The following is a 24524-nucleotide window of genomic DNA, read 5'->3' as shown; positions in this document are numbered from 1 at the left end:
TATATCTGCTTCCCATTTCCATAACATGGCATTATGTTACTCCTGAGGGAATTCTGCACCACTGTGCATGCAGAATTTGCACAAAAAATAATGTTTTGTACAGAATTTCTTTTTTCTCCACAGAAATGGGCTGCAAAGCTGCTGGCCACCACGAGGGGCTGTTGGACCCAGAGTACAGCTTGCAAGTGGAAGACACTGCTGCAGGGAGAGGGGGGAGCTGCAGTTCTCAACATGCCCTGAAAGAAGGAGGCGGCATACAGGAATCTCCACAAATGTCTGGGAACTAGCATCAGTCTGTTTCTCACTCTGGGATGCCAGGGTGTGGGTATCTGGCCTCACTACTGTGCTGGGGGGGGGGGGGGGGGGGGGGGGGCACAGGGGAGAGAAGAGGAGGAGGAGGGAGGGAGGGAGGGAGTGGCAGAGAAACAGGAACTGGGTTGTCATAGGTGTTTCCTTAATACTCTACTCCTGGGGGAATGTGTGTCTACTGTTACAGACAGTTGCTGATAGATATTTTGAAATAAATTACCAAAATAATTGAAACTGGCATGATTACATAGTGTTATTTTGACAAAAAATATGCAGAATTTTACAATATTATGCACAGAATTTTTAATTTGGGGGGCAGAATTCCTCCAGGAGTATTATATGGACCAAATAAGCCTTCACAAGCACTTGAATACTGATATTACAGTCAACAAGACACCTGCACAGGGGCAGAATTATATCCTACATGTAATTAGAAGTCAACACTGTGAATGTAGGGCATAAGCTAATATTAGTCTGAGGGAACAGAACAGGAGGACAAGAAAGATTTTAGAAGATAGTAAGTTTACAAGAAATCTTAAGCTGAGAAAGCAAGGTATCAGGTTGAACAAGCACAGCAGCACGATAACTAACTCCAGATGCCAAGTTATTGTAGTATTGCTTTCTGAGTGTAAGAGTAGCTGCATCTAACTGTCTGACCACTACTGTAATCAAGAGTTCCGAGTTCTAGTTCCATCTCAGACAGACTAATTTTAGCCAAGTCATTTCATCTGTTTCCATTACTCAAACTCCTACCAAATCAAGTATCAAGCGAGCAAGATTAGAATACATGTGATTTGTATCTTTTCAAAGAGCTATTCAGACAGTTTATTTCAATTTATTGAAAGAAAATCATGAAAAGGAATACAAAGAAAAAAGCAACTTACCTCTTGCAGTAGCAATAAACTAAAATGGTTCCTTTTTTTCTCTCTCCAAAAAAGGTCAATTGAACTAAAATGCAGAGATGGAAAAGAGCCAGATGAAGTCTCAGGTTTTCAACATTAAAGATTAATATTTCTCTAACCAATACTACATTTGTTATAAGCGGTTTTTCATGGGATATTTAATCAGTTCTGTTCAGAATTAGAATTTAGTTCATTTGTGAATCACCCAGCAGTTGAACAGAGAAATTCATCATGCGAACTGCAATGTGAAGTCAGGTGGATCAAGTACTATATATGGCACCTGCAATACCTTACCCAGCAACAACTCCATTCCCAGATCCAGCATAAATTTTTTCAAACCACGCTGAGGGGATGTTTGTCACGTTCATGCCTAAAAAAAGTTAAGCAGTTATCTCAGACCAGCATTAGAGATAGTTTGATACTACAGTCTAAAAATCTGTCTTGCAGTTTTATTCTACATTGCTTTTATCTACTGAATTAGCTAAGTCACAAATGGTTATTCTGAACACCACAAACCAGCAGGGAAGTTCCTACCACGATTGAAATGATTCAACATGAGATTATTTAAGAAGCCCAGATATGAAGCCTACAAACTGTACACATAGAACACAAGCTTGTATATTTTAGCTATTATTGTCAATATCTCACCATGTCCCCATTTGGGATTTTGTTTGTACAATCTCACTCCAGATTGGGGCCCCTGAATACCACTATAACAACTTAATAACTATGTCCTACATGTGCTCTAACTGCTAAAACCCTTATTCACACCTTTTGGGTAGATTCACCAGTACTGAGGAAGTCATGTATTTTTTTTTATTATTATTATTATTATTAAAGATAAGACGTTTGGGGTCATTTAGCACTAGAATTTGAATGGATTGTGGGAGGATAGATTCATTTCTTCTTTATGAAGTCTCAAAGAAAAAAGGTATAATATTCTCTACTCAGCATTTCTACCACCATTAATATATGTGCTCCAATTGCTGTCCATGCTTACAAGTAGCACAACTCATATGGTTATCAGTTGTGGGTTGCAAAAAAGAGTCATTTTATTATCAGCACAGAATTCTAAGTTTCTGTCCAAGTTAGACAAAAAACAAAAGAATGGAGTGCTTTTGAAAGTGACGTGCTGTATGGAATATATGCATTAAGTTTCAATCTCACTTTTCAATTTATATTACTATTTTCTATGGAGGCAGAAGACTGTTCAGACATGATCTTTTTAAACTAAGGTTAGGGTGACAGAAGGCAATGTTAACCTCTGAACCAAGTTAGGTAAGTTAATTTGATATTTTACCTTCCTTTTCCACAAAGGCTTGGTCTACACTAACCCCCCAAATCGAACTAAGGTACGCAACTTCAGCTACGTGAATAACGTAGCTGAAGTTCGAAGTACCTTAGTTCGAACTTACCTCGGTCCAGACGCGGCAGGCAGGCTCCCCCGTCGACTCTGCAGTACTCCTCTCGCCGAGCAGGAGTACCGCAGTCGACGGCGAGCACTTCCGGGTTCGACTTATCGCGTCCAGACAAGACGCGATAAGTCGAACCCAGAAGTTCAATTGCCAGCCGCCGAACTAGCGGCTGGGTATAGACGTACCCAAATAGTACTGAGCAAATTAAAACCTCAAAGCTTTATAAGAGCAGCTCCTTTACTACTCTATTTTTATTGCAACATTTACAATTTTATCTCTAGACACTGCCAAACAAATCATACTCACCCAAAGGAAACTGAAGTTATACATTTACAACCTAGCCGATGCTAGATTAATCACTTGCAATAACTGAAAGTTTAAGTTGAATGCTGAACATAGTCACTTCAAACAAAAACTGTTTTGTTGCCAAGTGGAGCAGCATATTAAGATATGTATGCTCAGAGTCAGGGTTACAGCAACCAGCATTTACAGGATTCCATGATGTACTAGTTTTCTGATCTGTGTAGTATCTCCTGTACAGGCCCAGGCCCATCAGCAGCATGTTCTTCCTCCGCTTCATCTTCTCTGATCAGTTTTGCATGCTTTGCTTTTGTCTTTGATTTTTTCTTGCTTGGAAGTTTGCTGCTTAATATGAAACAGCTGTTCTCCTAAGTCAATAGAAGATATAAACCTGATCAGAATAAGAGCCAATTATAATAAAGACAAGATTTGAAGTGGGATTTTGCCAATAATTTTGGGAGATGCAGAACAATATTTCCCAAGAACTACCCATGAGTAATTCTCAGAACTGTATTCCTCAATTTAGGATTGTTTGGGGGTGGTAAACAAGTCAGAACCATGAATTTTCAAATAATTTTTTTTAATATCAAGAAGCAGGGTCAGAGATGGCATATAGTCCACAGCTACAGTCTAATTCCAGGAACAAATATTTAATCCACAAATTTTAATTTTGCTTGATTGTTCTTTTGGTTCATTTGCTTCAAAATGCTACACCGGGGAGTGAAGTTAACTCAGGTTTACTCACAACTATTGTGGCACCAAATTCTTCTTGATCAGGATCCAAGCTGTGGTCATCTCCACTGAAATAAAAATGGTACAGAGTTTGGTTAGGTTTATGTAATAGCACAAAATACGAAGACTACAAGTGGTCTTTGACTTTTACCTCCACAAAATCTTGAGTTTCTCTTGGCTTCAATGCTACTACTTGCACCTACATGAGGAAGCCACTCCTGCAAAAGTCTGATCTCAAATGACACCTCCCAAGACAATTAGAAATTAGGTAGGACAAGCTTTCAATGATATTGCAAAGAAGAGGATAATTAGGAAGAGGTAGAGAGAAGGCCTTCAGAGTAGATATGAGAGAGTGGACAGGGCAACCATGAAGAAAAGCCAACTGGCATACTGAGGAGATTAAGAGGACAGGTCTGTATTAGGGTAGAGCAGAGAAAGCCAAATAGCACTGCTGTTACAGTCAAACATGGGCCAAAAGAGGTAGGGGGATTTGGTTTGCCTGATATTACATCTGTGAGTGAACCATAGCTGAGCAACATGTGCAAGGGGTAGTTGTAACCTTTACCCAAGAATCTTTAACATGCATAGTCTGATTGCTCTCTGGTTCTCCTTATTTTGAGCAGGGTAGTCAGTCTGCACAAAGTTTTCCACTCTTCAGCTTTCCACTTCTCTAAATGGAATTTTCTCTGAAAATTTAGTCAGAGCCACAACCATTACACAGTTTATGCTTGTACACATTGGAGACCAAGGCAAATCCTGCAGCCTTTATTCACAAAACTAGGCCTCCGTCAGTCAGTCACACTACCACTGTCATCAAGGGCAGAAGGATTGGGTTTTTATTCTTATGAAGAAGTTTTTCCAATCTTCAGCCATTGTAAATTACCTTGACACTTAAAGGAACATGCCAACTTGAAACATACTCAGTTTGAGAAGAGTTAGGAATAGATTTGATTATTGATCCCCAAGCATCCTTGCTAATTGTTATGGTTTTACATCTTCCCCTCATGGCTATGTGAAACACCCATGTAAATGGGGGGAAAATGACTGATCACATATGAGAACAGCAAAACTTTACATAATAATTTAACTGACTATGCATTAAAAAGACTAAGTCTCTGATCTTTCAGCTATAGAAAGCTCAGCTATTATTTGCAATAAGTGTAGACAAATTTCAGACAAGAATGATTTTAAGTTGACTATTTCCCATTCCACTTCGTTCACTGAATCAAACATAAAATGCAAGGAAAAAAAGACAGTCCTCAGACTTGACAGGTTGCACTCCATGAACTCCCAATCCAATCCCTATGCCACAAGATACCAAGGCGTTTTTTTGTTTTGTTTTGTTTTTGTTTTAAACGGGGGTTGGATCTTATGGCCTCCCACACAAAGTGATACTGCATGAAATTAAGGTGTGAACAGTTTCTCAAAACAAGAATTACTTTTAGTAATTCCCAATCCAGATTTAAACTCAATTAAATTTAAAATTACCAGAGTTGAAAGTTCATAGATCAAGTCTCATAGAAACATGCACACAGTGGATGATGGTCTCGCACTGCAGTGAGACTTAGATGACCTGAGTTGAATGTGCAGCTCAGCCACAAGCTTTCTATGTGACCTTGAGAAACTAATTCACTGATTCCTCAGTTCCTGATCTGTATGGGGATTTACTTCCCTGCCTCAAAGAGATATTGCAAGGATAAATTTCCCTAATGATTATGTAGTACACAGATAGCATTCATCATAACTTCAATGCCAGTTAAGGAAATAGATGGAAGGTGTTACAAATTTCAAAAAAAAGTATTTAAGTGTCAACTTACTCTGTCTCCTGAATAGGAGAAATGGGTCCTTCGTCATCTATGTATTTGTGTTTCCGCATCGCCATACATTCATTTTCTAAATCCTCACTAGCATTCAGGTTTTTTAAAGCCTTTTTGAGATGTTCTTCATATTTGAGCATCTTAATGTATTGGAAATATCCCTTTAAAGCTGCTTGCTAAGAAAAACAGATTTCTTGTTACGTTATGCAAGACCTTGAAAATCAATGCCATTATTAAGACAGACTACATCTGTTTATTTCTGACTTCTAATACCAAAGAGAGACCCTTCAGCATATATTTAAAATGTGCTATACAGCAAATCAGTTTCAAGGATTTAGTACTAACTGATAAATTATGCTGTCAAGTAATCTGCATACAATCTCATCTATAGTGTTGTACTGAAAGTGTGAATTTAATTCACTGTACTCTGACCAAATTAGTCAGTGGTTCTTAAGTACAAAGCACAATAGTTACCTTTTGGCAACTAGTTTGTTTGCAAAGACTGAAGTTTGTTCTGCTTCTAGAAACTACTCTAATAAAAAATAAATAAATAAATAAAAAATAAAAAAAAAAAGACAAAACCTCACCTCATATTCAAAAATCATTTTCATGGGGATATGTTTCCTTCCATATTCTTTTTCCACAAAAGGAAACTGAAAGCCTCTGTCTAGAAGTCTTTTTTTCTGCTCTTCTTGTGGAGCAGTTAGCCGCGGTCTCCCTCTAGGTTTTCCTGTGCTCTTGTACCTCTTTTCTCTCTCTTTTGGTTTCTCCTTACATCTTTGATGTGCTTGTCTCCTATACTTCCTCCTCAAGTGATAGTCAAAACTGGCTTTCAAATTGAGTGCAGATCTAGACAGCCCTGGGGATTTAGCCAACTTAAATGGAGACCCAGGGTCCAGAGAGAGGTCAGTCGAAGTGTCTCTGTCTAATGTATTTGCTGGAGAGTTTGCCAAATGCCTTGTTGAACTTCGAGCTGCCGGTGTAATGTTACACTCGTGTTGGATCAAGCTGCTAGTAGAATCAGAAAGGTCACTATGATAACAAAACAAGAGCAAATGGTTAACTTTTTTGAAAGGACAGCTGATGTTTCTGATACATTACACACTGACTACACAGAACTCTCCTAGTATCAAACAAAATTATCTTCTCTGCTCTAGTAGCTTTGGAGTGATTAGGTGTTCATGGTGATTACTATTAAAAAATTTGACTAAGTATGGCCCTTAGATACCTAATGCACTAGATCAGTAAACATGCATGTTAATTTCAGGTGAAGCCACAAGGGAGTTAAGTAGAAAGCTGGCTACAAGCTACGCAAGATTCTTTATTAAAAAAAAAAAAAAAAAAAAATCACTTGTTCTATTCTCAAAAGGGTGGTAGGTAAAACTTCAAATATTTAGAAGCTGGGACTGGACAACAGGATAGATCTTTCAATTGTCGTCCTCTTCTGTTCATTCCCTCTGAAGCATCTGGCACCGGCCACTGGGCTAGATGGACCACTGGTCCGGCCTACTATGGCCACTCTTATGTTCATATTCTTTGTATGAATACAGAGCCTTTCAGAGATTTCAAAGCTTTATGCATACAGCTTTATAGGTGTGAATTAAGCCTCCATGCCACTGAGGCAGGGAAATGTATTACAGATGGAAAAACCTATTAAGGCGTAGAGTGGGTTCACAACTTGGCTATGGTCACATAGGAAATCTGACAGAGCCACAAAAAACACTTACTTTCCATACCCATGCTTTAACCACAAGACTGCTATCCTTCCTTGGAAAGTCTGTTTAGTACCAGTTTGACTTCATATGGATTGGAAATTGCATGGCAACTTGCTGTAACAGGTGTCTGCTTGAAATGAAAGCCAATCTAGCAAAGGTTCTCAAATGTTGTCATAGTGAGCCATCTTAAGGGGGGAGGGGAGGAGAACCAACTGCACCTCCCTATAGGTGCATAGGCAGGGAGCAGGCCCCTACCCCTTGACCAGCTTCAGGGACCCCACATCACCTCCTCCTTAGCATGGGCAAACAAGCTGTTCCCAGGGAGGAAGGCAGCATCAAGAGCTCCTGCAGAGCTCAAGAGCCTGCTTTAGTGACCTGTGTGAAATGAGTTGGTCCCAATCTAGTTCCAAGGCCCAGGAGAGTTGGAGCAAAGAGTATGTCCCATGGAGGAAATTGGGTTCTCTTATTCTTTTTGTATAGGATACCTATATACCACAATGGACGGAGATTGAGGGGCTGGCAGGTGTTTTACACAAGCAAGAAAGTACTGTGTGTGGGGAAGGTCACTTTGTGCATATGCATAGGGGCACTGTTGGGGTCAGGGCAGCAGTGCAACTGAATGTCAAGCTGGAGGAGGTGTGTGCCCCTTTCCCTTCCAGTGGGCAGCGCATGTTGGCCTTCCTCCCCACCATATACATGCTGCCGGAGTTCAGGCAATGGCCATGCAACTGGAGAGGGGCTGGTGTAATTCTGGCCCATAGCAAGGGACACAGTGTGCATGGCTGAGCAGGACAACTGCTCCAGGCTAGTTTCTGCAGCCCCTCTGTGTGGGAGGGGCATTACAGCTGCCAGGAGTCCGGGCCACAAGTGGCATGTGTGCTTTGGTCCAACCTAAAGGGAGCTGTGCAGGAATGAAGGGGGAAAGATGCTGCTGGGGGCGGCATGTACAATGGAAGCACAGTGGGGAGGCAGCCCCTGCCTGCTCCATCAGCAAGTGCACAACCCTTTCCCCAGTAAGGAGGGTTCAGCACTGCTGCACCAAGCCACTAGTGAATGTTAGAGTGTGCAAAAGGGGGAGATGCAGTTGGAGAGCTAGCTCCTCCCCAGGTGCACACTTACCTCCCTCAAGGTACACTGCAATTTGGTTTGAGAACCTCTTCACCACGTTCTAAAAGTTTATAAGGCAAGGCTTCTTGGCACAATCAAGCTTCTGCTTGTACCTTAAAAAGTCTATATAATGGCTCTCCTTAGCTTTATGTTGATTGCTACCACCCTGCAGAGAAAGGCTATAATACTAGGGCACCTTCATTTCTGTAACTGTTAAAATTGGTTTAACCTGATTACACACAAAATTTTGTTCAGTAGTAAAAGCCCACTGTAAAGTTACTTTGAAATAATCCTTTGAATAGTGGTTTGGAAGAAGCTGGTAGCCCAGGCTCCTGGGTTATACTCCATACTTGCAGCTTTGCCAGTGACTGACCTTGGGTAAGCCATCCTGTTCTTCACTTAACCCAGCTGGAGAACAGCCACACTTCTCTATCTCACAAGCCTATAACAGATTTCTTTGCTGAATTCTCTTACCCAGAACCTTGTGTAGTCAATCTGCACAATGACAAGTGCTACCAAATGCAGAGTTTTACTCCCACTTTTGCACTAGGATTACCTACACAAGATACAGGGTGACAGAATCAGACCCACTGTTTATGGAAGACTCTGGATGAAAGGAACTACAGAGGAACTGAAAGTCACTTCCTTGTTACTCAAGTACAGGCACTGGATTGTTATTGGAAAGTTTAAAAGTAAGATTACAAGCCTTTAAAAATTTTTTATACCAAATTGAAAAAAAGCCAGATGGAATTTTAGAAGAAGAAAAAGAAGAAGAAGAGAGAACTCACATCTCTGAACCGCTGTCATCCAGCAAAGCATTGGTTGGAACAGTGGTGGTCAAGTAGGTGAAATATTTGGGAGATCTACCACGGATGTAGGATTCCTGTGAAGATTTTTCACATACAGAATCTTTCTGTGCAGAGCCTAAACATGAATTCCTTGCAGCTACATGTTCATGCACATTAGACTGTTCTTGCGGCGTATATATTAGATCTTGGGAATCTTCAAAGTGGTCAAAAGCTGAAGTCTTGGCTTCATCAGTATCAGTCATTCTGATCTTTCAATTTGTTCTAAAATAAAAAATATTCAATAAAAGATCAATCACCAGGGTTGGTTTTTTTGGGTTACAATTAGGTTACCTTAAGTCAGCAGTTCTCAACCCATGGCCCAATTAGCACAAGGCGGGCCCATGTGCCGGGTCCCTCCAGGTTCCCAGCTGGCCTCATGCAGACAAGGCCGAGTGAGCAGCCAGCCAACCCAGCACTGCAGGGGTCCAGGCTGCCCTGCCCAGTCAGTCCCCACAGCTCAGGTAATACACTGCAGGCCACATATGCAGCCCACAATGTGTAATCAGTTGAGAACCACTGCCTTAACTATTTTGAGAGACTGAGGAAAAACAGGCCCATCCGAAAGGCTTGATCAGTATCTTTTCTTCTATTAATGTCAAACTACTTTGTATTAGAGTTCAGAATAACCATCAACTTTCAGCTGTGTAGGGTATGGCACTCATTTTCTTCATCTGCAGCCAAATAACTGCAACATGCATAGTGTATGCAGTGACAAGTAGTCTGAAAAACATTAGCATGAAGATAAGAAGGTGGACATAACCCATCCTTTAGGATTCTGCAAAATTACTACAAATACCTCAGTTCTAAGACATTTTTGTCCAACAAATATTTTGTTATTAAAAATCTTCAGGGTGTAGTATAAAATATCCTTCCTGCCCCAATATTGAGCATTCAGGCTTTTTGGAGCAGTAAATAAAAGTCTTTGCAGATAATCACCTATTATATTGCCCAGTGATATTTCAAAAACAGTTGTAATGTTTAAAAGTGTGCACTTTTAACAATATTTAGTTGTGTCCAGAAGAGTGCTTTGCAAACACCCAATCAGTCTCACAACACTGATGTAGGAAAGTATTCTTGTCTTATGGATGAAAAAACTGAGGCAGAGGTGAGACATACCCAAAACAATGGACAAGGTGTGTTGAAAGCCGGGATTAAAATTCAAGAGTTGGGTTTTCCAAAGCACCTGATGGCATATGGGGTACACACATCCCATTGATTTGTTCACTCTTTCCCTCCACCAGGCATACTGGAAAACCCCATCCCCACTAGATCAAACTCCTACAATTTAACCCAATAAGCTAGATAAGTAGTCGTGAACCTTGACACATGTACAGATCTCAGGCTAACATCAGCAGTTGACACTAGCAAAGTGTGCCAGCCTTCAGCATCTGGTGTTAACGGCTAACTATTGAAAAAAACAATGTTAGGAGTGCAGGGTTGTGATGTCAAAGGGGGAGCCAAACATGAGTTTGCAATCCCTGCAGATAAAGGGGAAAGGTGATGTAGGGAGTAGGATCTGCTTTGGCTAGTTTAAGACATTTAAGGAATTGTATTAAGTCTTAAGGCTTTTCCCTGCCAAGAGACAATAGTAGAAAAGTGATCTGTACAAGAAAAGTAAACAGTATATCAGTTAAGGTCAAAAGGTGCTTTTTCTTCTGTGAAGGTTCTTTTAACTTTCGCTTGTGATAGCTCAGATAATTTGTAACAATACTAAAGTTTAATACTGGCAGTGTTTGCTACTACATGAACAAAGTTGGGAAGTGAGATAGTACAGTTTAGGGGGTCACAAGGTAACAGAGAAATAAGCACACCAGCTGCTTAACTATGGTGCTTTCAAACTTAGATGTGTATACAAATATGCAGAAACAAGACTTTCATGCAGTTCCACACCACTTTTCTCCCTATCCTAGCTTGGCAAGGCCTGATCCCTGCTGCAGCAGCAGCAGCACCACCTCTCCTGGCCGAGAAATAATAGTTAGCGTTAAAAATTGAACATTTGAAAGGAGTTTTCCTAGGGTACCAGATGTCCCAATTTTACAGGGACAGTCCTGATTTTGGGATCTTTTTCTTATATAGGCTCCTATTACCCCCAACCCTGTCCCAATTTTTCACACTTGCTGTCTGGTCACCCTAAATTTTCCCCAAAACCCTGGTGTTGCTGTAACAAGGTTTGTGTTTCCTCCCACAAATTGATTAAAAAAAAGACACTCCTTCTAAAAACTGCTGCTGTCTATTTCTATCACTCTCCCCACTTCTACAGCACCGTGCAGCCAGCCAGGCTCTCACCATACACAGTACTAATTACACCCACATGCTGTCCGAAGCATTTTACACCTGAGTCAGTCAAGCAGGTACAGCAGGATGAAGGACTTGCCCCACGTCACAGTGAGCCCACGGCAAAGCAGGGAACGGAGGAACCCGACACCCGCCCCTGCCCCATGCTCTGGTCACTCGGCGGGGCCGGGCCGTTTTCCAGGTTACACTAGCTCCAAGGCACCTCGCCAGGGGAGGGGAAGCCCCTCTCAAGGGGTGAGCCGTACCATTAGCAAGGGAGCGGGCCATACCATTAGCCCATGATGCTGCCGAGCCAATGGGGGGCGCCCGCCCCCCGCCGGCCCTGGGGCAGGGAAGGACAAGGCCATAGAGACCGGCCAGGCCCCCCAGCCCTTAGAGGGGAGCGGGGCTGCATTTAGACCCCCATAACTTACCGCAGCTAATCGATGACCTCCCACCAACAAAGCCCCGGATCCTCCCCAGCCCCCCCCGAGGGTCCCCGCCCAGCCCAGGGGCCCAGCGCCGCGGATGGCACCGGATAGCGCAAGCGACCCCCACACGACTCACCCTCTGTCCTCGTCACCCTCTCTAGGAGGCCAAGGCAAGGGCTGCTCAACGGCTGTGTGGCTTCTTAAATAGCGCACTTGCTCTCGCGAGAGCTGGCTGACTGGCCTGATGGGAAGAAGGGAGCAGAAGGGGCTGTCCGCGAGCGCCATCTTGGGAGAGGCACTGAGGGTCCCTGCCCCTCTCTCCCCAGCGTTGTAAGGGTGGTGGCAGCAGCAGAGGCACGGGAGACTGGTGCGCTCGCGCAGGCGGAGCCCAGCTGCGGGCCAGCAGAGCCCCTCCCCAGCGGTACTCTAGTAAGTAGAATAGCGGCTGCTGAACACACAGCTGATCACCCTACGCGCTGGCTACGGTGGCACAGTTACCGTGTGCTGGGCGATTCCTTACACCCGCTGGGCCAAGGGGTCTGTGTGTGTCCGAAAGCGGTGGATTTGGGGAAAAGGGCAAGGCTAGTGTAGGGAAGTGACAGCGTTAGTGGTTGTACTACAGGAAAAGCCTTGCTAATGCGCTGCTCCCCTTCCTACATCCTGCTTTACAACCTTGTCCCTATAACGGGAGCTCCCCACTTGGCAAAGGTTTAAATTTATGGAGATATCCTATCTCCTAGAACTGGAAGGGACCTGAAAGGTCATTGAGTCCAGCCCCCTGCCTTCACTAGCAGGACCAAGTACTGATTTTGCCCCAGATCCCTAAGTGGCCCCCTCAAGGATTGAGCTCACAACCCTGGGTTTAGGAGGCCAATGCTCAAACCACTGAGCTATCCCTCCCCTTTAAAAGAGTGTGTGTGAGGCTGTGATTGTTACTAAGGGTTTGTTATTTCTCAGAAGTAGGCGTGCCACAGTAGGCTTATTAGCAGAGGATGAAATGGAACCAGGAGACCACAGATGTTAATATACAGTGAACAGAGTAAGTACACCTCTACCCCGGTTTCACCTATAACGCGGTAAGATTTTTTGGCTCCCGAGGACAGCGTTATATCGAGGTAGAGGTGTACATCATATGAGTCATTAACCTTATTGTCTGGGCATGTTTATTCACCTATCCACTCACTTTCAGAACTGTAATTCTCATTTGAAACTTTGCTTTTGTGTTTTGAAAGGGACCTCACAAAACTGGGTGACTGGGCAACAAAATGGCATATGAAATTCAATGTTGATAAATCCAAAGTAATGCATATTGGAAAACATAGTCCCAACTATATGTAAGGGGACTGTTGCCCCCTTACTAACATTCAGTGGGGGTGTTTTGGTAGGCTAGCTCCCAGCACTAAAAGGGGAGGGAAAGGTCGATGGGAAATCAGGACCCTGAGACTGACAGTCCCCAGGAACAATGGCGAGAGGCCAATGCTCCAGGTCAGCCTGATTGACAGGGCGGGCAGGCTAATCAGCATGACAGGAGGCCAGGGTGGGTCCCGTCCTCCCTGTGAGTTGGAATTGCCTGGGTCAGACTGAGTGGGGCCGAGCTAAGGAGAAAGCAGGGGCCCAAGCTGAGCTGGAGAGCAGAACCGTGCCAGATCCAGAGGGGCCAGAGCCGCAGCCACACAGCCAGAGACGCAGCCCAGGGAGAGCAGATCCTGTGCTGGGAGCAGAGCCGCAGCCACAGAGCCAGGTGTGGTGAGCAAGTGGGGCCAGCCAAGGGGGGACCTTGGGCAAAGGGCCCAGCACAGAAAGACACCCCTAGCCAAGGGCCCTTGCAGGCCAGACCGGGAGGGGGACCGTAACCTGACGGGGGGCTGACGCTGGGAAGAAGGGTCCCACCACTCAAAGCCCGGAGGTGTGTGGCCGCCATCATTGCAAGTGTCCAACCCGCAGCATCCCTGCAGCACAGCCAGGGCCTGAGAAGGAAATCTGGGACCTACAAGGAACAGACTGCGAACTGCCCTGACGTTCCAGAGACACTGCTTGTGATGTTCCCTGCCACAGAGCAGGGTGATGGGTTTTCCTTTAACCTTTCCCATTTTTCCTTATTCTTTTTTAAAAGTAATTGTTAATTAAACAACTTGTATTTGCTTTAAATTGTATGAAATGATCAGTGGGTCAGGGAGGTGCCCAGTGCAGAGAGAGTACCCCGGAGTGGGGACACCCTAGCCCCTGTCCTAGGTGACCACAGCAGGGTTGGGGGTCAAGCCCCCCAGGAATCCTGGGCCCAGCCTTGTCGGAGTTTACGAGGACTCTGCCAGACAGGAGAGTGGAAGGGGAGTCCTCAAGGGCAGGGAGGCCTCTTGGTAAAGGAAGTGGGAGCGAGGACTTGGATCCTTTCGCTAGCCCACTTCACCGGGGTAGTGCAGAAGCCAGGAAAGTTCCCCACAATAGCGGGACCATTCCCCCGCTTACATAATCATATAAAATGATGGGGTCTAAATTAGCTGTTACCACACAAGAAAGAGATCTTGGAGTCATTGTGGACATCCACTCAATGTGCAATGGCAGTCAAAAAAGCTAACAGAACGTTGGGAAATAATTAGGAAAGGGATAAATAATTTGGCCAAAAATATCATATTGCCTCTAAAGTACACCCACATCTTGTATACTGCATGCAGATTTGGTTCCCCCATCTAAAAAAAAAAAAAAGATATATTGGAAATGGTACAGAAAAGGGTAACTAATATGATTAGGGTATGGAACAGCTTCCATATGAAAAGACGTTAATAAGACTCGGATTTTCAGCTTGGAAAAGAGACGATCAAGGGCGATATGAAAATCATGATTGGTGTGGAGAAAGTAAATAAGGAAGTGTTATTTACTCCTTATCATAACACAATAATTAGGGGTCACCAAATTAAATTAATAGGCAGCAGGTTTAAAACAAACTAAAGGAAGTATTTTTTCACATGGCGCAGAGTCAACCTGTGGAACTCTTTGCCAGAGGATGTTGTGAAGGCCAAGACTATAACAGGGTTCAAAAAAGAACTAGATAAGTTCATGGAGGATAGGTCTATCAATGGTTATTTGCCAGGATGGGCAGGGATGCAAAACCATGCTCTGAAGTGTCCCTAACCTCTGTTTGCCAGAAGCTGGGAATGGGCAATAGGGGATGGATCAGTTGATGATTACCTGTTCTGTTCATTCCCTTTGAAGCACCTGGGATTGGCCAATTTCAGAAGACAGGATACTGGGCTAGATGGACCATTGGTCTGACCCAGTATGGCCGTTCTGATGTTTTGTAGAGAAGGGGCTGTTGCTTTCCTGGCTCTGATGAGTTTATTAATTACTTTTTTAAATGCCCTTTAAGTTATTGCTTCCTTTTAATTGTTTCCTTTGCACCATAACTACTCTGGATTTGTCTTTTAGGCCCCAGTCCGCAAATGAATCCACATGGGTAGACCATAACCCCCTTACACTGAGCCCTATTGGAGTCAATTAACTAAAATCACCAGCCCATAACAATTCCCCCAAAAACTCTAGCCAAGACCATTCCAATTCTACTGCTGCTCCATGGTGGAAGTTACTACATAGGGCATGTCTCATTTGTGCACAAAAATATTCCAATGAGGGAGGAAAGAAAGGAAGAGCCCATCAAAGACACTAACTTGTACTTTGAATTGGAATGCGTTACTGTGTTTTATTTGTACTAACAATTGACTGAAATGGTAAGTATATGTATATTTTATGGAAAAATTCACTCATTAGTATTCTTTGTGGATTACTGTTAATCCTGTACTAACAAGGTGTGGAAAAAAAATTACATTTACTAGCCAGAGGATTAAACCTGCTAGTCAGACATAGTTGTGAGGGGTTTTCATAGAATATCAGGGTTGGAAGGGACTTCAGGAGATCATCTAGTCTAACCCGCTGCTCAAAGCAGGACCAATCCCCAATTAAATCATCCAACAGATTTTTGCCCTATATCACTAAATGGCCCCCTCAAAGATTGAACTCACACCCCTTGGTTTAACAGGCCAATGCTCAAACCACTGAGCTATCCCTCCTCCCTCAAGAGAAGCCCTGCTCCTTTGTAACCCTGTATTGCTGGAGTGTCTACTAGTGACACTGACACACACACACACACACACACCTACCTCTCCCCCCCCCCCCAATTTAACTACAGATATAAGCTATACCAACATGAAGGTGTTTATTGGTGGAAAGGCATCCAAACTAGGGCTTTACACTAATTTAATTATATTGGTTTCTAAAGTGATATAGTTAATAGGAACAAAAACTATGTAGGTAGTTGCCCCTGCACCTTTTAAAGCAACCTGTGACTTGCTCTGATGAAGTAAGAGCTTCAAATTTATCTCTTCCCGAGGCTTCTTTTCCCACAGGGGTGATTCTCCACTACTCTCCCCATCCCCAGCCTCTGTTTTATCCTCTTCACTATTCCATAACAACAGAGCCTGCCTTTGCTCGTGATGATACATTTGGATCGTGTACCTGGCACGGTTCACCCCTCTCCCTGCCACCTGCCCCTTCTGAAGCGTGAGAGACCCCAGTGCACAGCTACCTAGAGTTGCAGCCTCTTTTCCGGCTCCTCCAGAACCTTCTCCTTAGGTTCTGCCTGCACTTTTCCCCACACCTGCTAATTTATGCACCCCTCATCCATGGTCCCATGAAGTCAGGAGACCTCCTCATCAACCTCCTTCTGGCACTAGCCCAGGTGGCCATTCATCATACCAGTAGGAAGATATTGGAAGGGGAGGCACTTTGCGATTGTGAGGCCTATTTCCGCTCCTCCCTTCGATCGCGCATTCGGACAGAGTTTCTCTGGGCTGTGTATGCTAGCTCCTAGACACCTTCGAGGAGCAGTGGGTGCTCTCCAGGGTTCTCTGCTCAATGTCTCCTTCTGGATCCCTGATTTTGGCCCTATGACCTCACTCCTGTCCCTGTTTTTCATTTGTTGTCCCCTGAACTTGCTTGAGCCCCAGGTTAAGTAGCTCATCCCCTTAGGCTCGGGTGGGGCCTTCAGATGTGGGCAGGCTTGTGCCCGGCCACGCCTGGAACTCAGTAGATGCTCATACATTTGGAAAAGCAGCAATAGCATAAAATTGACATGATTCTTGCTCCTTTCTCTGCTAGCCTTACAGTTCTGAATGGCAGTAGTGGTACTGCCTAGTGCATAATTAGCTGCATTCTATTACTGCTTGGCAAAGTTGTCTGTCCACAGGCATAGCTGTGAAGGGATGGGAAGCATCGCACACCTTCAGCTGTAGATTTGGCAGCACATCAATGACTGTGCTGAGATACGGAGAAACCCTGCAATCAGGCAGGTGGGTAAATTTAAACAGGACTGTACATTTCAGAGTTTTGTATTTTGCTTTGGAGAATCACTACCCTGAAGTGGATCTTTTTTGTGTCCCCGTCTCTCTGCATAGCAGATCTGTGTTAACACACAGATTGTCTCTAACATACAGAAACTTATCAATCAATGGAACAAAAACAAAGTTTCTGTTCTGTCAGGGATCTTATGAAGGCAGGATGGAAACTGCATAATTGAGAACATTTGTACAGATAAAATTTCTGCCTGACCCTTTAACTTCCTGTCTCCTTATCCTCATGTCCTCCTTTGACCGGCAGCTTCAGATCAGCTCATTCTACATCACAAAATTCCTTATCTAGCCACTACCTGGTCTCCTTCAGTACTACTCACTGTCGCTTGGCCCCTCTTCCTTCCCTACTTCCTTGTTTCCCAGTCCATCAACCTATTCTCTTCTCTAAGTCCTCTTCTCCCTCTTCTCCATTGTGTCAACCACTGACTGTCTCCACCCCACACTTTCCACCATCCTGGACTTGTTCGACCATCTTCCCCCCTTGCAAAGTTCATCCATTCAAGCAACCTCAAACCCTGACTCACCCCCCAGCATCTGTTTCTTCTTTTCCTGCTCTCCACCAGCTGATCATCTTCACAGAAGTCCTGCTGTGACCAGGGCCGGCTCCAGGCACCAGGCAACCAAGCACATGCTTGGGGCGGCACCTGGTAAGGGGCGGCCAATCTTGGGGTGGCGGGGGGGGGGGCAGCGCGGCGTGGCATTCCGCGGGGGGGGGGCGCTCTGGCAGCGCGGTGCTCGGCGGCACTCGGGGGGGGTTTCCAGCGGCGCGGCGGGGGGGGCGGGCTCCGGCGGCGTGGCGCTCGGCGGGGGGGGGCAGCGCGGGGCGCGGCGCTCGGGGGGGTCCGGCGGGGGGGCAGGCGGCGCGGCGCTCGGCGGGGGGGGGCGGCGCAGGGCGCGGCGCTCGGGGGGGGGTGTTCCAGCGGTGCAGCGCTCGGCGGGGGGAGGGGGCTTGGCGGGGCGGCGCTTTTTTTTGCTGCTTGGGGCAGCAAAAAAGTTAGAGCCGGCCCTAGCTGTGACCATGCAGACTTCCTCCACTACAAAATGTACTGTCTCCTTCTACAGCTCTGCCATCTCCCTAGCCACCCAGTAGTACTTCTGCACCCTCACTGAATCCTACATTTCTGAGATCTGACCTAGTCTCTCAATCCACACTGCTAAAGCTCTTGTCCAGGCCCTGTCACTTTGTGTCTTGACTATTGCCACAGCCTCCTTTCTGTTCTTGATAAATGCAATCTTGCCCCCTTTTAAATCCATTCAAAATGTTGCTACTAAAAGTCATCTTCTTGGTTAATTGCTCTGACTAAATAGCCCCTCACACTTTTTCATTCCGCCACTGGATTTCCCCCCCACCACCACCTCAAATACAAGCTACATATTTTTTTTACCTTTTGAGTGCCTTCCTGGCTTTGTATTACTCTGCCTATCAACTCTAATAATTACACCTCAACCCTGATATAACGCGGTCCTCGGAAGCCAAAAAATCTCACCGCATTATAGGTCAGACTGTGTTATATTGGGTTCGGTCCGGTACGCCGTGCTGGACTGGACCGGCTTCCCTGGCAGTGATTTAAAGGGCCTGGTGCTCCAGCCGCTGCGGAGAGTCCCAGGCACTTTAAATCACCGCCGGAGCTCCGGCAGCGGGGCTCGGGCGGGGATTTAAAGGGCCCCAGGGCTCCCCGCAGCGGCCAGAGCCTCTGGCCCTTTAAATCACTGCCCGAGCCTGGCTCGGGCAGTGATTTAAAGGGCCCGGGCTCCACACGAATTCGGATATAACACGGTAAAGCAGTGGGACTTGGGTGGCACTTTAAAGGGCCCTGGGCTCCCCACTGCTTTACCGTGTTATATCCAAATTCGTGTTATATCAGGTCGCGTTCTATCGGTGTAGAGGTGTATTGAGCTGTCAACTCCTGACCTGAGACGGTAAGGGAATCATCCACCGGCGGAAGAAGATACAGCTCCTCCTGAGTTGCTTTCTGCAGCGTAGGAGAGAAAAACATTTCAACTGGCTTTTCAGCAGAAGCCCAGTCAGTCAGACACATCCAGCTTCCCAAGGGTTGTGCCCCCTCAGCTAGCCATCCCCCAAACAGCTTGGCTACTGAAGGCATTGGTCAGGAAGAGAAAGTTTTTAAAAAGTGAGTAACTTTATTTTTGCTGTTTTTATTGGGGTGAAGAATACAGTTTTTTCATAGGGATGGTGGGGAAGCACTGTTCCGCTTCCTTCCAATTTCCTTGTTCTGTGATGAAAAGTCATATGATCTAAAGCCTAGTGAAGTGAAGTCAATGGGAGTCTTTCATTGACTTCACTGAGCCTTGGATCAGCCCTTAGTAAGCAGCTTTTTCCTTTCACTTGGGAAATGTTTGCTATAAAGTATGCTCACCTCCCTCTCCCCACTCTTTGATCTTTGGTGTGCCCCTGTGTGTCTGCAGACTCAGGAAGACTATGGGCTCACTTTTGAAAAGTAATATTAGTAAACCATAAAGACTGGAAACATGTTTTTTTTAATTAAAACTTGCATCGTGCAGAAGTGGATGTTTAATGTGTGACGGGTTATGCCCCTTAGAAAGCTACCTGATATGTTGAGATACCACTGAGTCTACCTGTTCTGCCAGCATGGGCCCCCTTTAACCTGAGCCAGGCTATTGAAGTGTCCTCTAACACACACGCACAGAGGCAGGTCCACATCCCGCTGCAGATCAGCTCTGGGAAGACTCATCTTAAGGGACTTGCTCCAACACTCTGGTGCTCACTTCTTTTAAGGGGTACAAACCCAAAGGTTTTATGAAATTTGCCCTCTCCCTCAATGTGGAGAGAGATGTGCACACATCTTGCCCCCCCGTTAGAAATTACAGAAACTGGGTTTAATAAAATCTGCCTTTTATAGTTAATAAAATTTGTTTTGTTTGTTAATTGGTAAAAGGGGTAACAAACCGAACAAAGCAGATTACTAAGCAAATTAAATCAAACATGCAAACTAAGCTAGTTTCACTAAAGAAATTGGTTACAAATAGTATTTCTCACTCTAGATATTGTTGCAGACAGTTTGCAAAGTTTCTGTGGTTCAGAGTTCCAGTTATATTTCTTTTCAGACTAGACCCCAGTCTCAGTCTGTACTCCCCCTTTGCCTTCCCTTCAGGTGGCTTTTGCAGTCTTCCTTCTTGGGCAGACAGGCCATGGAGAGGAGGAGTCCCATTTGCCTTCCTCCTTACCCTTAAATAGGATTTACATAAGGCGGGAATCCTTTGTTTCCCAAATTTGACCCACCTTCCCTAATAGTGGAAAGTTACAAGAAGTCCCAGGTAATGTTTTAGTATCAGGTGACAAGAACACCTGACTAAACAAGGAGTAATGGTCTCAAGTTGCAGTGGGGGAGGTTTAGATTGGATATTAGGAAATACTTTTTCACTAGTAGGGTGGTGAAGCACTGGAATGGGTTACCTAGGGAGGTGGTGGAATCGCCTTCCTTGGAGGTTTTTAAGATCAGGCTTGACAAAGCCCTGGCTGGGATGATTTAGTTGCGGATTGGTCCTGCTTTGAGCAGGGGGTTGAACTAGATGACCTCCTGAGGTCCCCTCCAGCCCTGATATTCTATGATTCTATGACTTTTTGGTATCAGAGTCCATGAGTCAGTGGCAGTATGGAGTGTCCACAGGAAGGCCAATCTTTTCACAGTCCATTGTCCTCACTGATGGGTCGTCTGCCCTGTCTGGCTTATCCAGTGTTGTACCTGAAGTGTTAGCAGTGGGTGTCACCCAAAGTAGCATAATTGAAATACAGATACACAGTCTATATTCCTAACTTCAGATACAGACATGATACAGGCATACAGATTAATCACATTCAGTAAATCATAACCTTTCCAGTGATATCTCACATGAGCCATCTTGCATAAAAGTATATCTTAGTTATGTCATTCATATCATAAGCATATTTTAAAGAATATGGAATGACATGTCACATAATGCCCCTGTACTCACTTGGAAAAACTTCTTCTTCCCTATTGGTGAGTAGGCAAGTAGACTTTTTCCAAGCCCCACTGAATGGATAGCTGGGACTTGTTTCCTTTTTGTGGGCAATAAGGCAGATGTGACTAAAGAGTTAATGATTGGTGTTATTGACTTATGAGCTGGATCCAACCAGCTCTTCCTGGTGGCCTGCTCCAATCACCTGATTGTGTGTTGTAGTAGAACTGACTAAACTATAGCTACTTTGAACTTGTGAACTGTGAGCAATAAACTTTTTTGAAAACTTAGTTTCAGGTAGTTGCTAACAAAACAATTGTTACATATGAGGTTACTGTAGGAGAGGTACATCCATCTCTGCTGCTGTTCTCCATCAACAGAAATACTGCAACCCCTCTTCTCTTTTGTAGGGGAAAGTCTTGGTTTCATACCTGCCCAGAAGTCAAATTGGGCCTCCTAGTGAACCAGTACTGTACTTCTTTGGTGCAGGTGGAAGACTGCCTTTTTGAGTTCATGACTCTCAGCTTTCATAGAAAAACAAATTAAAGCGCCACCAGGGCAAACACCTGCATGTGTGCAGAGTCCTTTGAAGTCAGGGGCTTGATTGCACAGACCGAGTTGGAGGCTTGGGGCTAAGTCCTTATGGATACAGTGCTCTGAATCCTCTCTAGAATTGCATGCTATGCATGTTGTCATTCCAAAACATATGAGGAAATTAGCATTATAAGCACATACATCACAATTTGTCACTTGAAGCAAAAAGTCCAGTCTACTATAGTTTGTATTCTTAAATGAAATTGGAAAAAAAACCCTTACATATCAAAAAGTAGAATGCAGCTGTGCAAGCCCTTTTTAATCAGTAAACCATTCTGTTTGTTCACAGATCAGTAAGTCTCAATGCCTGGTGTACTCTGATCTCTTCAGCAGAGAATTTATAAATCAGTTGTCCAGTTTGCTGAAAGAAATAGAAAATGGCCAAAGTTGAAAAGCTTGCTCTTCATGTCCCAAGTCTAGAGGAACTTTCTGGGGGTAAGTAATGCAATTTATAGTGTTATGGAAGTTGTTGCAATAAGAAATGACAAAAAACTAAATTTTGTATTCAACTCTTTGCCCCTGTGTCCTAAATAGAGCTGGGTAGAGGCTGGCTTTGACCTGATAAAGTTTTTCCCATCTGAATTATTCTAAAACAGCAAACTGTGTCTGTGCATCCATCCCATTTATAACCTTCAGCCCAATGATTGGACACTTGTTTGGGAAATGGGAGACCCCATAATTGAATCCCTTCTCTGCAGCAGAGACTTGAACTCGGATCCCTCCACCTGGGGAAGTATCCTGGCCACTAGGCTACAGACTGTTTTGGAGTGGGTTGCTCATAATCTCTCCTGTTGAAGCTGTTCCACTTTATAAAAATACTTAATATCCTACATGAGAGGCAAGTGCCATAACCACTGGGCTAAAGGTTATAAGATGAATGGATAGCCACCACAGTGAACATTTTTGGACATGTACCCAACGGTTCTCAGTTGCTTTTCTTCCAACTGAGACCCAAAATCTATCTGTAGTTTCTTGCTAGTCCCACTCGCATCCCACATTACTTTGCAGCTTCAAAAGATTGCAAGATTGGGATATTGGCAAGAACCTCTGGTTGAGTGGGAGTGAGACTTTTACCCACTACGTGTTCTGATTGGAGCAGTGCCGGGATCACAGCCTCTTGAACCAGTGCTGCCCACAGAGCTGAATGCTTGGCAGGGAGGGGTGAGGAGTTGCAATAGGATTGGGTTGGGGGTGAGATGGGGTGGAGCACTTGGAGAACAACCATGATAGGATCAGGAGGCTGAATTTGTCCCTACATCAGCAGCAGGAGAAGTAGAGTGGAAAGCAGAGTTTCCCCTTCCTGGCTGGGCCATCAGACCCAAAGCTTTGTCTTGCTTTTTATTTTCTTTCTCTCTCATCAACCTTTGGGGAATGACTCAGTGGAGATCCTTTCAGAGCCTCCTTACTGACCCACTCACCTAGCAGGAGCTAAAACCTCACATAACGCTGCTAAGTAAATTTTGCTGACTCATTATGGCAAATGGCTTTAACTGCACCCAGCTAGAAGACAGGTGGGTATGTGTGACGCTGCACTCCATATGTTTATGGTAATATACTTATGAGTGTAAATATGATGTAACTGGAATATGCTTTATGCAAAAGGTCTCTTGTAAGGTATAATTACAAAGCTTATAATCTACTGAGTGTATTCATCCTATTTGTATGAATGTATCATTCTTGTATCTGAAGCTAGAAATTTGAAGTGTTACTCTGAACTCCTATTGTAACTATGCAAAGTTTGGGCCATTAATGATAGTTTGGAATCTTGATGGCGCCCATCATAGGACAATTGGTTGTAAATGGCTCTGTTTACTTGCAAGCCTTCCTGTGAGTCAGGCCAGGAAGAATGAAGGCTTGGGGTCTCATAAGACATGGGACCATGTCACCTGGTACTGGAATCCATCTTAAACCGGGTGCTTTTCCATTTAGAAGGAGGGGTGGGGACCCAGAGAGACAAAAGATTTCCGCCTTGTGCCAAAGCTATATAAGGGGGTGGACCAGAACAAAGGAGGCTGCAGTCATGAGAAATCCCCTAGCTACCACCTGAGCTGGAACAAGGACTGTACTGGGGAAAGGATTAGGTCCAGACTAAGAAGGAGTCTAGTCTGTGAAAGAAGCTTATTGGAAATCTCTAAGGGTGAGATTTACCTGTATTCAGTTTCTTAAATGTATTAGGCTTAGACTTGCGTGTTTTGTTTTATTTTGCTTGGTAACTTACTTTGTTCTGTTTGTTATTACTTGGAACCACTTACACCCTAGCTCAGTGGTTTGAGCATTGGCCTGCTAATCCCAGGGTTGTGAGTTCAATCCTTGAGGGGACCAGTTAGGGATCTGGGGCAAAATCAGTATTTGGTTCTGCTAGTGAAGGCAGGGGGCTGGACTTGATGACCTTTCAAGGTACCTTCCAGTTCTATGAGATAGGTATATCTCCATTAATTTAATTTAATTTAATTTAATATGCCCTAAACCAGATTCATCCCTACTTTTACTCCAGTGGAACAATCCATTGTTTATTCCTATGTGGGATTTGTTTTTGAGTGACTTTGTTTTACTTTGGCATGTAGTGGACCTAATGTTGATACAAAACAAAATGAAATGTTATATCAAGGGTTGTTCAGCAATATTTCTTCCCTCTGTTCTGTATAGGAGGGGTATCTTGTTCAGACATCTGACAAAAAAAGTTCCTTCTCTTTTTTCCCCCTGTAGTCACCAATTTGAATC

At 44.4% G+C, this 24524-nt stretch overlaps 2 protein-coding genes and 1 non-coding gene across 3 annotated transcripts in view; 1 reads left to right on the top strand and 2 right to left on the bottom strand.

Annotated features, from left to right (window-relative positions):
• Positions 1-1377: 1377 nt before the first annotated feature.
• Positions 1378-1450, bottom strand: LOC135873128 (small nucleolar RNA SNORD5). Its single transcript, XR_010561078.1, has one exon. It is a non-coding gene; the product is annotated as a small nucleolar RNA SNORD5 (small nucleolar RNA).
• A 1682-nt stretch (positions 1451-3132) lies between these two features.
• TAF1D (TATA-box binding protein associated factor, RNA polymerase I subunit D) lies at positions 3133-12071 on the bottom strand. Its single transcript, XM_065423844.1, has 6 exons — positions 11987-12071; positions 9086-9367; positions 6063-6507; positions 5476-5651; positions 3672-3726; positions 3133-3294 (listed from the first exon to the last, which is right to left on the bottom strand). The coding sequence occupies exons 2-6, from the start codon at positions 9346-9348 to the stop codon at positions 3133-3135; spliced, it is 1101 nt and encodes a 366-aa protein (XP_065279916.1). The 5' UTR covers positions 9349-9367; positions 11987-12071.
• A 73-nt stretch (positions 12072-12144) lies between these two features.
• C1H11orf54 (chromosome 1 C11orf54 homolog) overlaps positions 12145-24524 on the top strand; it is a 29634-nt gene continuing 17254 nt past the window's right edge. The window contains exons 1-2 of the mRNA XM_065405939.1: positions 12145-12279; positions 22093-22238. Of these exons, the coding sequence (XP_065262011.1) occupies positions 22181-22238 (58 nt within the window). The 5' untranslated portion in view covers positions 12145-12279; positions 22093-22180. The remainder of the gene's footprint in view (positions 12280-22092; positions 22239-24524) is intronic.

Source organism: Emys orbicularis, chromosome 1 (assembly GCF_028017835.1).
Source record: "Emys orbicularis isolate rEmyOrb1 chromosome 1, rEmyOrb1.hap1, whole genome shotgun sequence".
Taxonomy (NCBI): domain Eukaryota; kingdom Metazoa; phylum Chordata; order Testudines; family Emydidae; genus Emys; species Emys orbicularis.
Note: the sequence above shows the minus strand (reverse complement) of the source record. Positions and strands in the feature narration are given on the sequence as shown.